This window comes from Cryptotermes secundus, unplaced genomic scaffold (genome assembly GCF_002891405.2).
Source record: "Cryptotermes secundus unplaced genomic scaffold, Csec_1.0 scaffold5, whole genome shotgun sequence".
NCBI classification, from domain to species: domain Eukaryota; kingdom Metazoa; phylum Arthropoda; class Insecta; order Blattodea; family Kalotermitidae; genus Cryptotermes; species Cryptotermes secundus.
The window spans coordinates 3676425-3689117 of record NW_019724742.1 but is presented as its reverse complement, the minus strand read 5'-3'; the positions used below and the strand labels follow the sequence as shown (position 1 = coordinate 3689117).

Sequence of the window (12693 nt, the reverse complement as noted above, 5' to 3'; positions counted from 1 at the left end):
TGACATTAGTGGTAGTGCTAATAGCGGCGTGGGTTGTGCTAGGTGTGTAGACAAACATTCTCAGACGGGGTGTGAAACAAATGGATCCTGCATTCATAAAGAAAATACACGGGCGCCTAGAATTTGGTGTAAAATTCGGTACTCGGCACGAAACTACTTCTGATAAGCGGACACGGTACAAGAATATTGTGCTTGAAAACTGACTGCGCTCTGCGCAGCTAATTCTGTTCCGTACTGTACTTGCTGGAATGTTTATAGCAATGAACATTCTTGAAGGGCGCGGGGAAGTATTCGGATGCAATTTCTGCGCCAGAATTTAATAGACTATGGGAAACGAAAACGAAGAAGAAAGAAATAATGAAAACTTATGAAAACAGAAAGCTGTTTCTCTGCCTCCACAATTCTTGCTTTGAGCAAATACGCCACAGCATTTATAAACATCGGGGATTGCTATTTTAACGTAATGTTATCCTTATAAAGCCATTTCATAATTCAGTTTCTATCTCCTAGTCTTCATTACAAAGACCAACTGGTTAACTCTGCTGAAGGAAATGTCTGTTATTTATTCTGAGACTCAGGTGGAAAACGCGGTAGATTTTAGCAGTTTCTTGGGGTGGGAGAGACTTGGTACGCTGGCCACTGTTTGGCCTACTGTACCAACCCCAGAATGATGTGGAGCAGTTGGTGGGATGAGAATTGGCTGGGGAAATTGAAGTACTCAGAGAAATCCTGCCCAAGTGCCATAACAAATCCGACATAGCTTGATCTTGGATCGAACTCGGGCCGCCGCGGTGAGAAACCGGCGAATAACCGCCTGAGCTATTTCAAGGCGTTTCAGGAAAACGTCAGTACATTCCGTCCTTAATGATGCGGTAGCTGGCAGTAAGCGCTGTGCGTCAAGTCTCCGGTACCCAGTTCCTACGCAGACACTCCGTCCTAACCCGTCCTAACTCTCCCAGACAGATCTGAATAACACGCCAATACAAGCGGACACTAAACGAGTACACGAGTTACGCCACTGCGCATAACACATGTATTGCACACACTGCAGATTATGTACAATATGTGTGAATAAAAATCAGATTGCCGGTCACGGTAGCCGAGCGGTCTAAGGCATGTACTGTTTTCGCTCGCTTGGAAACGGGGACCGTGGGTTCGAATCCCACTCAGGGCATGCATGTTTAGTTTGTGTGTGTGCGTTTTTCTGTGTTTGTGTACAGGTAGAGGCCTTGCGACGAGCTGATCACCCGCCCAAGGAGTCCTACCGAATGTGTAAGATCTAGAAAAACCGAGGTGAACGGAGAGTTCATGGAGGTAGGCCTAGGCCCACTGGGGCTGTAGTGCCAAGGAAAAACAGAATCTGATTTCCATTTCTTATGGTCAGCAATCCATCTGGATATTCACGATGGTTCTAAATTACTGTCGAGGTTTCTGATTAGAGACAGCGGAAACCCCGTCAATACTTTAGTACCATCCTGTACTACAATTTGCACTGTGTTTTCATTGGCTGCCCACTGTCACACTTCTTGTTCCTTCGTTCACCAGCGCTTACAGCCAGGATATGTGAGTCGTCATAGCGACGGGGGCGGAAAGACTCTTCTCCACAGCGTCCAGACTCACTCTGGGGCCCGCTGAACTTCCGGGGTTCCTTCCCTGGGGATAAATCGACCGGGACGTGAAACTGACCTCTCACCTCCATCTAGTGTTGAAGTCAAGAATGGTGGAGCTCTACCCCCCCCCTTAAGTCTTAATGGCGTAGTTCTTAATTAACCACAGACGCGAATTTACCTTTAGTTACTCATCAGCCCATAACGCTCTTAAGCACGGTTTTCTATAGACAAACTTCGAAATTTAATTCACACCTCCATTATAAAAGCGAGCCGGGATAGCGTAATCAGTACAGCGACTGGTTACTGGTTGGACGACCGAGGGGTTGGAGTTCGAGTCCCGCTAAAGTCAAGAATTTTCTCTTCTCCGCGTCGTCCAGACCGGCTCTGTGGCCCACCCAGCCTCCTGTCCAATGGCAATCGGGGTTCTTTCCCTTAGAGTTAAGCGGCCGGGACGTGAAGCTGACCCCTCACATCCAGCTAGTGCCGATGTCAAGAAAATGTGGATCTATACATCCATTCTCCCATACGCCTTCATGGCGTAGTGCCTAATTAGTTAATAACAGGGACAACTTATAATGGTTTACTTACTTTAGGGGAATGTTCGCTATTTATTGCGGAATACATACGAAACACATGAATGTACTTTGTTGAAAATGCGGAGTTTTGTATCTGTTGCAGCAGGTGCTATATGCAGTAAACACTTAGCTTTTAAGAGTTACTGTCAGATGCAGCGATAGCAATGGTTTATAGTCCTGTGGCAGGGGGCACACGCCGCAGCCACGAGACTGCGAAGGAGGGAAAGCCGTGCATCGGGAAATTGATCCTCAGTAAAGTGGAACTTACTCTGGGAAGTCGAGAAAGCTGCTTTACACTGATGAAACATTTTGAATTATGAAACAGATTTAAATAATATGAAGTTCATTTCTTAAGGCATAGAAAATACACCGCGTAGTAATTAAAAAGATCAATCGATTAATATTGTTTTGGAGAAAAGTATATGTTTATTTTAAGGATCATGAGATACGCCTCAATACAATCCGTGGTCAAAATGCTAAGGCGGTTGATACACACGGCGAGCAGAATAATATAATTTGTTTTTCGTAAAATGGGTACCTATTCCAACAGGGAACACTAAAATTGTAACTTATGGTATTACAATTGCATTTATGTCACAGGTTTGTGTTACGATGTGCCTTACAGATGCAATGTAAAGGTACAGACTACAGCCCAGAATAAAAAGAGAGAATAGAAACGAAAGTAAATGAAGGAAACTAAATTAAATAGAGAAAACAAAATATTACTGGAAGAGAACAAATATAGGAGGATATACGAAAGAAAACAAAAGTTAATAAAGGTAATAAAAAAAAGAAAGAAGGTAAAAACTTTCACAGAAAGAGTAAAGCCTTGTAGTCTGTTGAAAGTCGACCGACGTTTCGGAGTTCCGTGATACATGATTCATTCTGGTTTCTTGCTTGAAGGAAGCGACATAATTCTCAGAAATGCCGGTCAACTTTCGAGGGCCTACATGGCGTTATATAGAAGTCTTCCTAACCACCTCTGGGAGAATCTCAGAATCTTTGAAACAAAGAAATGCGAACGTCAGACGAAAGCGCAGTGAAAGTGGGGTTCCTTCACTGGTTACATTCTGGCCGTAAACCGCCGCACATAATTCAAGATGGATTTCCGCTGCACTCATATTTTTAGCGTGAAGAAAGCGGATAACAGCGCGAATTTCGCAGCTGGCGGGATTATCAATCACAGGACACATCATAACTCAATGTAGAGACAAGAACAAACACTAGGTGACCAGTTATGTAACGGTATACAAGGTAATGAGACGTGTGACTCTATCCCGCATGCGCGAGCTCTCCCCCGCTCCTATACTAGGTGCCTAAAATACAAGGTGGTTACTTTCCGAATAACCCTCGTACATAACAGAAAAAATGAACAAGGAAAGAAGAAAATGCAATAAGAAAGAAAGGAAAAGTGAAAAATCAGGAACTAAACATAGAGAGAGACAGAAGCTGATGTGGGAAAAGACAAATTCGTACATGAGTTTCATCGGCTAATCTTAAGGGAAGAAGCCACTTGGAAGACCTAGATAATGATGAAAGCATTTTTATTTATATAAAGCTACAGTCATGAACTCTCAGTATATAGCACCCAGTGGTAGGCGATTAGTAAATGATAAATTACACCGGATGTGGAAGTGGTTGTTGCCTAATTCATAGCAGTTTTCCGGCTTTCGTCTGAATGAACTCAAAGAGCCTTCAGTCAGGAGAGGCGACCTTCGTGTTTCAATTTGAACTAAGGACTAACCCCCCCTCAGTACGAAGCAGGAGTGACACCCCTTTGACCGCAGAATTCGGATCCAACCTCAAGGTAATACGTAAATATGTCACTAGATTTTCAGTTGCTCAGTGAAATATGTAGATCTGTTACGAACGCAGTTAAATCTGCTTAGACCTCTCGCAAAATCGTTGATCATCCTTGGCCAACGCGACATACCCTCCCTCATGTTGTCAACTCGGGCTGATAAAAACGAAGATCCATACACAAAACAAACAAAACTTACCCACAATACAGCAGGAGCTGGACGAGCTTCTCATTGTTCGACGCGCATTTCTGACGCCCTCAGAGCGAATTCGCTTTCGCTCCGAGTAGAGATCCAGTTCCTTTTGATCCAATAACGACTTTGTCTCTTTAAAATTGTTTACGATTATGAGACGGCTTTTCCTGTTTGAAACTGTGTGGTCCTAAAATTACAGGCGGAACCTTCTTGGGCAACCACTGCTCCCCATGCATAAGTCACACGTGCATTCCTATACAAGAAATAAAGCGACTGGAAGAATGGTTTTAGTGGCGTACCAGGGGCTCGGGATCGTACGGCCGAGCGGCCGAGTCACGTGACATACAGTTACTTCAGCTGTTCCTTGGGGCGCTACTGAAGAGTGATCGCGATATGCATTGAACGTTAGTTTGTTGGTTCCTCTAGTGGTCAAATCGCATTGGCCCAATTTTCCTCGACGAGTGTCTGTCTCTCCCAACTGTGCGACCGAACGACCGGCGACAGCGGTGTGCACAGATGTTTGCAGACATGGCCTTTGGGTTGCACGTGGGTGGAAGTAGGGCCAGAAGTAGCAGGGTAGTGGTTGCAATTTAATTGTGGTAGGGTGATCTTTTCTGTTTGACCAACCAATTTCCACCCTAAATTCCTTATCTCATTTTCTGGAATCGACCGAATCCATTGAATATGGGGATAAATGCCAGATCTGTCAAAAAGAAGAACACATCTTTCTGTTTCCAGTGTCTGTCTATATTATTTCGTAACCGATTTGGTTAAGTAAAGACTCCGACAATGAATATTCTTCCTGTGCAGTTTGATTTCCATCTATCGCCCTCGAATTGTGTTTTTCCATCAAATGGAATTCAGGCACTCGGTCAAAAGGTGAAGCTGTCTGGAAAGTAATTGAGGAGGGCTATGATATGGCAATTACATATTCCTATTTACATATTTAAATACAGCACTCCCAATATGAGTATTCTAAACCACTGTTTCCTAAACCATGGTCCGCGAACGTTTTTTGCGTGGTTGGTGTAAGTTTATACAGAAAGAAATATTTTTATAAACTCTCGCAAGTTTCATTCCCAACGCTGTTTCTTCACCATATAATATTCTCTTATAAAACGATGTCTAACTAAGTAACTTCATGGACCTGAGCCTTTCCTGAGAAGCTGCCAATTTTGCAGCTACTCAAGAACATCCCAGCTTTTTATGTAACACGAAAGTTCATTGTCGTGTTCACAGGAGCCCTCCATTGGTCCCTATTCTGAGCCAGATTGATCCAGTCCATACCACCCTATCCTCTCCCTCTACGACTCATTTTAATACGTAATTGTCCACCCACCTACGTCTTGGTCGTTCTAATGGTTCTTTCTATCTGACTTTCTCACCAATATTTATATGCATTTTTCTTCCCCCATTCGTGCTATATATCCTACCCATCTCAGCCCCCTTGACTTGATCAATCTAATTAAACTTCGAGAAGTGTACAAATTATGAAGCTCCTCATTATGCAGTTTTCTCAAACCTCCTGTCACTTCATCTCTCTTTGGTCCAGATATTCTCCTGAGCACCCTGTTCTCAAACGCCCTCAGTCTATTTCTTCCCTTAATGTCAGAGACCAAGTTTCACACCCATACAGAACCACAGGCAAAATTATAGTTTTGTATGTTCTAATTTTTATGCCTTGGACAACAGACGAGAAGACAAAAGGTGCTTAACTGAATGATAGCAAAGCATTACCCGAGTTCAATCTCCTCTTAATTTCCTCCTGAATCGAGTTTTCATTTCTTACAGACTGATAAAATATTGGCACACTTCTCAGATATCTAACTGCTGGTTTAGTAGTTGCGTCTGTTGTTCAGTTGCCTTCTTTACGCTGGTTATTCAAGGACGATGTCAGTACTGAGACTGAGTAGAGTAGATGCTAAGTTGAAATCATTTTGAGTGTACTAATTTAAGCAGTGGCCGCGCCGTCTAAGGCATTAAATGTCTTTGCTCGCTCGAATATTTCGATAGCGTATTCGAATCCCACTCAAGGCACCGATGTCAGCGTTTATTGCGTGTTTGTGCTGTTTTGTGTAGGTAGCCGCCTTGCGTCGCGCTGATCCCCCGGCAAAGGAGCCCTACCGACTGTCTAAGATTAAGAAACTGAAGTGAAACGAAGCGTTTCACGGATGCCCTAGGCTCCTAGTGGGAGCAACAGGAGGGATGGAGGGAGGGAAGTAGGTGGGTGGGTCGGCAGACTGACAGATACACAGACGGATGGGTAGATGGGTACGTGGGTGGGTGGATGGATGAATGGATAGACAGTACAAATGTTTTCCCCCCTTGGCACTACAGCCCCGGTGGCCTAGGCCTACCTCCATGAACTTCTCCGTTCACTTCGGGGACAGTACAAATACTAAATGCAATTCTGACTCCAAAACTTAAAAGGGAATTAATTGGGCGATAGTCGAAGAGACAAAGATATGTATAATAATTTTGAGAATGTCTAATGATACACGGAACAAAGTGACTACCTCTGCTGGACGTAAGTAACACATTCAATAAACAATACGGTTCGGAGGGCCGGATTTTGAGTTTCTGGAACCGCTGTTGGAAACTACTGATTCATGAATCTGGATCAACTGCTGGCAACATACATACTAGGGTATTTATGACCGGTAGAATCATAGTAGCCGGTCACGGTAGCCGAGCGGTCTCAGCCCTGTATAGTCTTCGCTCGCTCGGAAGCCGGGATCGTGGGTTCGAATCTCACACAAGGCATTGATGTTCGGTATGTGTATGTGTTTATTCTGTGTTTGTGTTATCCTGTGTTTAGGCAGAGGCCTTGCACAAGCTGATCACTTGTCCAAGGAGTGTGTACCTTTTTGCAGTATGAATTAAACAAATTCCTCTCTGATATTTTAGTTTTACTAATAAGGATTCTTTCTTTTATATATTGTAGCGTGTAGAACCGTTCCTAGGCAACGACCGTGAAATGGGCGGATATAGCAGACTCATTTCTGGGTAACAGCTAGGTAGACACGTTCCCGCGGCAACGGATACACATTAAACACAGGAAACGGAGTGTTTCTGAGTGGTCCGCGCTGAGATGTTATAAGCAAGAGCGCTTGAAGCTGAAGAATCTCCACTGTTAAAACCGTTACCAGGAAACGACTAGTGAAGACACTGCAGGATAGAGAAGACTTAGTGTTTAGAGCAGTCAGATATGGACAATTCTAACAGTCATCCTGTATTTATTTGAAGGGTACGGCAACACAACACCGCAGACCACGGCCGGCAAGGCAGTGGTGATTATCTACGGTTTTTTGGGCTGTTCTGGAGGAATCCTCTTCTTCAACCTGTTCTTGGAGCGCATCATCACATTCCTGGCGTTCATCCTGCGGACAGTGCATCTGCGGAGACTCAAGAAGAGGATGGAAGATGGCGGGTTGGGCGCCAGGCGAGCCTCTCGCGTTTCCCGTGCTTCGCTGCCGGACGATATGGACGAGGACGAGTGTAGCCTGGACAACTGGAAGCCGAGTGTATACTGGGTGATGCTGTACCTGACGCTCGCGTCGGTCACCCTCGCCTTGTGCGCCGCTGCCGTCTACAGCCCCTTCGAGAACTGGAGCTTCTTCGAGTCCCTCTATTTCTGCTTCGTCTCATTCGCCACTATAGGTTTCGGGGATTACGTTTCAACCCAGGTAAGATGATAGGAGAAGTGTGGAGAAGTTCCTATTCATCTTATGAGTATGGGAACTATTCCACAATGCATAATACAATTGCTAATACTTCGTTTAACAATATTGTGTGCAGTCTCACAAAGTATTGTGACGCATATGCCCATTGTTAGGCAACGACTCGATAAACAAACCCTCAACAAATACGCAACCAACAACAGAGGACGTCCATTGCTACGCAATGGGTCCGCCTCAGGCTATATAAGCAATTCAGGAGGTCTCAAATCTGAGACAGTAAAGTATGGTCGCGAGTCCCAAGGGACTCGGACCCGAGAAAGACTGCGCTGGCAAGGGCCAGCAGCATATACAAAAGACAGACCCGTCCTCTCGTCAGAAAGGGCGCCCCACGAAAACAAGACCGTAACTGTTAAAGAGGAATAAATATCTGGTCATGAGCACCAGATAAGGCTCCATGCCAAGACTGGCTGACTGACTGACCGTCAGTCGCAGTGTGACTTTGACTTTGACTCGTCGTAGGTCAGAATGGAGCGAGTCCTCAGCAGTACAGGAAAAGGGTTCGGGCAGCAATATATTGTGGATTACTTACTTACTTACTTACTTATTTACTTACTCATGGAGCTGAGCCCTTCTTGAGGAGCCGCAAATTCTGCAGCTACTCAAGAATTTCCCAGCATTTTATGGAACCCGAAGGTTCATCACCGTGTTCACAAGAGCCCTCCACTGGTACCTATCCTGAGCCAGATCTATCCAATACACATCATCCCATCCTCTCTCTCTAAGATCCATTCTAATATTGTGGATTATTGTAATTTATTGTGATTATGAGTGATCAATTAATCCAATAATCCCATAATTAATACGTCTTATTAGTCACGCTCATAAATCGTGAGAGTATATTTGCCAATAAAGCTTACCAATTAGGTCACATGTTTCAGCGAATAGAGCGCCATTTTCAGACTCCAAATTGTCCAAACTGAAAACCTGTTGGTTTTATATTAATTTCTACTTCTGCTAAATGGACCCATTCAGGCACTGTCACGCTTCATCTTAATAAAACCACAATTGCCCTACATCGACTCACAGTTCGTGTGTGCACACAGCATTCTTATTCTCTTCCCTGAACTTCTTAATTGGGACGACATGAGTACGACGCTAAGATACAATGCTTTCTTTTCGGTCAAAATGGCTTTGCTCTCTTTCCTGTCTTGAACAAAGCCGTTCTCTGAGACGAGCGTGAAATATGGAACATGTGGTCTTTAGTACAGCTGTAAGGACAGAAATTAATACTGGCCGTTGGTTTCTAAACTAGGAGTTGTGAACGACTTACGACTTCACTGTAGTCCTCTTCTTTACTGTTAAATCTACTTGATATCCTCTCCCGTTGCTTCATCACTGATGCCAGTGGTCTCCGATCGTCTTCCGCACAAACTCTAATAACCTAAGCTCTAGAAATGACCGTAGAATGGAAAAGTCAATTCTCATCCAAACTTACGCATTGCCCGAGGCTTTTCATTTCAATGGAATTGAACACTTAAAAATATTCGTTCTACACATTACTTCGCTTATGCACTTTTATCACACGCGTTGTTTACGAATAACAGGAAGTAACATAACCTCCTTGACCATCTCCTGCAGCGCAAAACTACATGTGCAGCAGAGGCTGTTCCTTTTAGCGAGCGGAGCAGGGACTGTCTATGAAAGAAAGGCATTATTATCGTAAAACAGATAAGATACAGAGTCACCTTTCGAACCGCTTTCTTTGTCACCTTGTAGAAAACCCCTAACTGCATTACAGCACATTGTGAGAACACGAACGGAAATTCTGTACTTTGTAGGGGGGTGGCGCAGTTGGATGTAATAGCTGATTTGCCCCTGTAGCGTACATTTAAAGCCGGAAGATTAATACGCAATTAAAGGCATAGAATCTTTTGTGGAAACCACGTAGCGTTCGTCGTCTGGCTCGCATTACCTTCGGAATTTAATATGTCATATCTCTCTTAACTATCAGATCTATGTCATCCGACGCGGAGTAGGAGAAGTATTGGTAGTGGCGGGGAGAGCTCCAGCCTGCTGACAAGTGTGGAGGGGAATACAGTACAGACGTTCTCAAAAGGAAATAACTTACCTCACTCTGTTGCATAGTTAGTTTCGATGATGTTAAGTTTTAAGTGCCGAATGGCAGACTGTTATGCACTTTACACTACTGTACACTATACACTATTATACACTTTTCACTGTTATATACATGAAGGGTTTATTTACATATTACACAGGTCTCTTCTAAAGAGGCAACCCCGGCAATATCCGCATAGATATAATCGCCACATGCCTATCCTTCCTTGTCACCATCAGATGAATCGGAGCTATCATCAGAACTGTCATCACTATCACCGCCAACATGGAAGACAACTCTCGTCATGCGTCCAAAAGGCCTTCCCGTGCCATTAATTGTTGCTCAATGCTCAAAGGGGCTAGTAGAGATTTCCTAGGTCTTTCTTTATGGGGTGTCGAAAAGGAAGTGAACGCCCCAGTATCGATATTTTTTGTTTCTTCTATTTCTGACACTACTTTCCGATTCACCTGTTGCCTTTTTTACTTCCACTCCAAGTTCTTCTCTGTAAGTGTTGACCCAGCCTCTTTCATACACTTATATACATTACTAACAATTTCTCTTGATTGTGAATGCAACAGTTTTCCACTCAATTTTCTTCGTATAGGTGGCATGTTAAATGAGATAGAAAAAATGTGCAAATATAAATAAACAAAACAGAAAATCAACGAATAAAAATAAACAATAAAATAAAATATTAATACAGTAATTAGAGAATAATACACTCAAATAAGACTCCAAGAGTCAAAACTTTTTAACTTGACTGTACAAGGAAGAATGCTTTTGACTGAACTTGAGACGTCTGCTCGCACTGAAAACAAACGAATGACTAATCACAACACCCCACAACTTTCACGAATGGACCTGCCCATGAACTGCGCAGCTTTTCCTGGACTGTCACTTCTAAATACCCGGGCTGTATAAAGTGATATTGAAATGTTTAATATCCGTGTTTTATTTCATTTCCATTGCATGTTTCGATCTATAAAGGTGATCATCACGTGCTTTTTACGAATTACGTAATTGGTTATTAAATTATTAAATTGGGTTAATTTATAAAAATCTCTAATATTACGATTTAATTTTAATTTTAAATTTAGATTTTTGTGTTGAATATATCTACAATACTGTATGATAAAAGTAAAACGTGTTAAAATTCAAAATATGTTAGTTAAATAAAATTATATGATAACAGAATCCGATTTTTTTAAATATTTGAAATGGAGGCGAAGGTTCCCCTGTGGTCTAGCGGTCAGCATTCCTGGCTACAAATCCAGAGGTCCGGGTTCGATTCACGGCTCTGCCAGATTTTTTCTGAGAAGTAGTGGGTCTGGAACAGGGTCCACTCAGCCTCGTGATGATAATTGAGGAGCTATTTCAAGGAAATAGCGACTCCGGTCTAGAAAACCGAAATTAATGGCCGTGGGGATGCGTTGCGCTGACAACGTGACACCCTCTGTCCATAAAAGTTGGCACTAAACTTCGCCGACAAGCAGCGGTCGCTCGGTCGGTATAGTTCGCTTGCGAACTAAAATCGCGGAGTTTGTTTGTTTGTTTGTTTGTTTTTTTTGGAAGCGGGCGTGTCTAGGGTATTGGTTATTAAGCAGTGTAGATATGCTTCACTTGATGTTTATTAGGCACGCGAAAATCTGCAAAATAAATATGATTAATTTAATATATATATGTGTGTATTTTAAATATTATAGATTATGTGACTGTGTTTAAGAATATTTTTGTATTAACGGCAGCACTGAGGCGAGTCCGGTACCACGAGCTCGGTGTGGGACGCATAATCCAGTAACTGTTGACGTGCTGTTCCAGGAGGCCACGTACCCCCACGTGCACTGGTATCGGTTCGGGAACTTCGTGTTCATCGTGCTGGGCTGCTGCTGCATCTACTCGCTCTTCAACGTCACGTCCATCGTGATCAAGCAGGCACTGAACTGGCTCATCGTTCGGCTCGACTGCCGTTGCTTCGAGGATCCGACTGGCGCCGCTGGACGCCTCTGGCGACGTCAGTCCATGAGGTTTCAGCAGAGCATGCGACGCCGTAGGCGCCGTTCTAGCGCTGGGATGCCTGGGAATCTCCGACGGCATCGGAAGCCTAATCTTGCAGCAGGCCTTGGGAGACGCTCAGCCGTTTGCGGAGTCATGTCGGACGGCAACGCCAAGACTCCGAATAAAGACGGTGACTCAGACTCGATGGGATATGACTCCGAGGGCGATGGCGCTGGTGGAAGGCGTCTGTCGGGAGAAATGATTTCGATGAAGGATTTCCTGCAAGCCAACAAGGTGTCGCTTGCCGTGATGCAGAAACAGCTGTATGAGACTGCGCAGATGCAGAGAGGAGGCTGCCAATATGGTAGTGACAGAGGGCACAGTAGTTCGGGAAGAAGAGCTCCTGGAAGTTTCACTCCCGGCACTGTAGGGCCTTTGGCAATAGTCAGTCAGAAACTGGGTGAGAGTGGCAGCGGAAGGTAACCAGGCTGCATGAAGAAGTCACGTGGTAGCTCCGGATTCGTGTGACCTTGCACAAACACGGCTCTGATTCCAGAATTTTGCAGAAGGCAGTGGACTTAGTGTTGCTGTTGTGCCTTGAAAGGTTTGACGAGTGTCTGCATTTTGGGCATGCGGTAGCGTAGTTGGTTGAGGCACTATGCTACAAGCCTGAAGGTCGCGGGTTCGATTCCCGAAAAGATAATTGAATTTTTTTCAATTTAC

The 12693-nt window shown here is 44.0% G+C and overlaps 2 protein-coding genes across 3 annotated transcripts in view; one reads left to right on the top strand and one right to left on the bottom strand.

Moving 5' to 3' along the window:
* The window catches only part of LOC111862696 (nidogen), a 150809-nt gene extending 141341 nt beyond the window's left edge, over positions 1–9468 (bottom strand). The window contains exon 1 of the mRNA XM_023848295.2: positions 9190–9468. Coding sequence (XP_023704063.1) covers positions 9190–9252 — 63 coding nt within the window. The 5' untranslated portion in view covers positions 9253–9468. The remainder of the gene's footprint in view (positions 1–9189) is intronic.
* The window catches only part of LOC111862697 (potassium channel subfamily K member 13), an 81145-nt gene extending 68485 nt beyond the window's left edge, over positions 1–12660 (top strand). For both annotated transcript variants that reach the window (XM_023848296.2, XM_023848297.2), the window contains exons 3-4: positions 7426–7865; positions 11794–12660. In XM_023848296.2, the coding sequence (XP_023704064.1) occupies positions 7426–7865; positions 11794–12453 (1100 nt within the window). In that variant the 3' untranslated portion in view covers positions 12454–12660. The remainder of the gene's footprint in view (positions 1–7425; positions 7866–11793) is intronic.
* Positions 12661–12693: the final 33 nt, after the last annotated feature.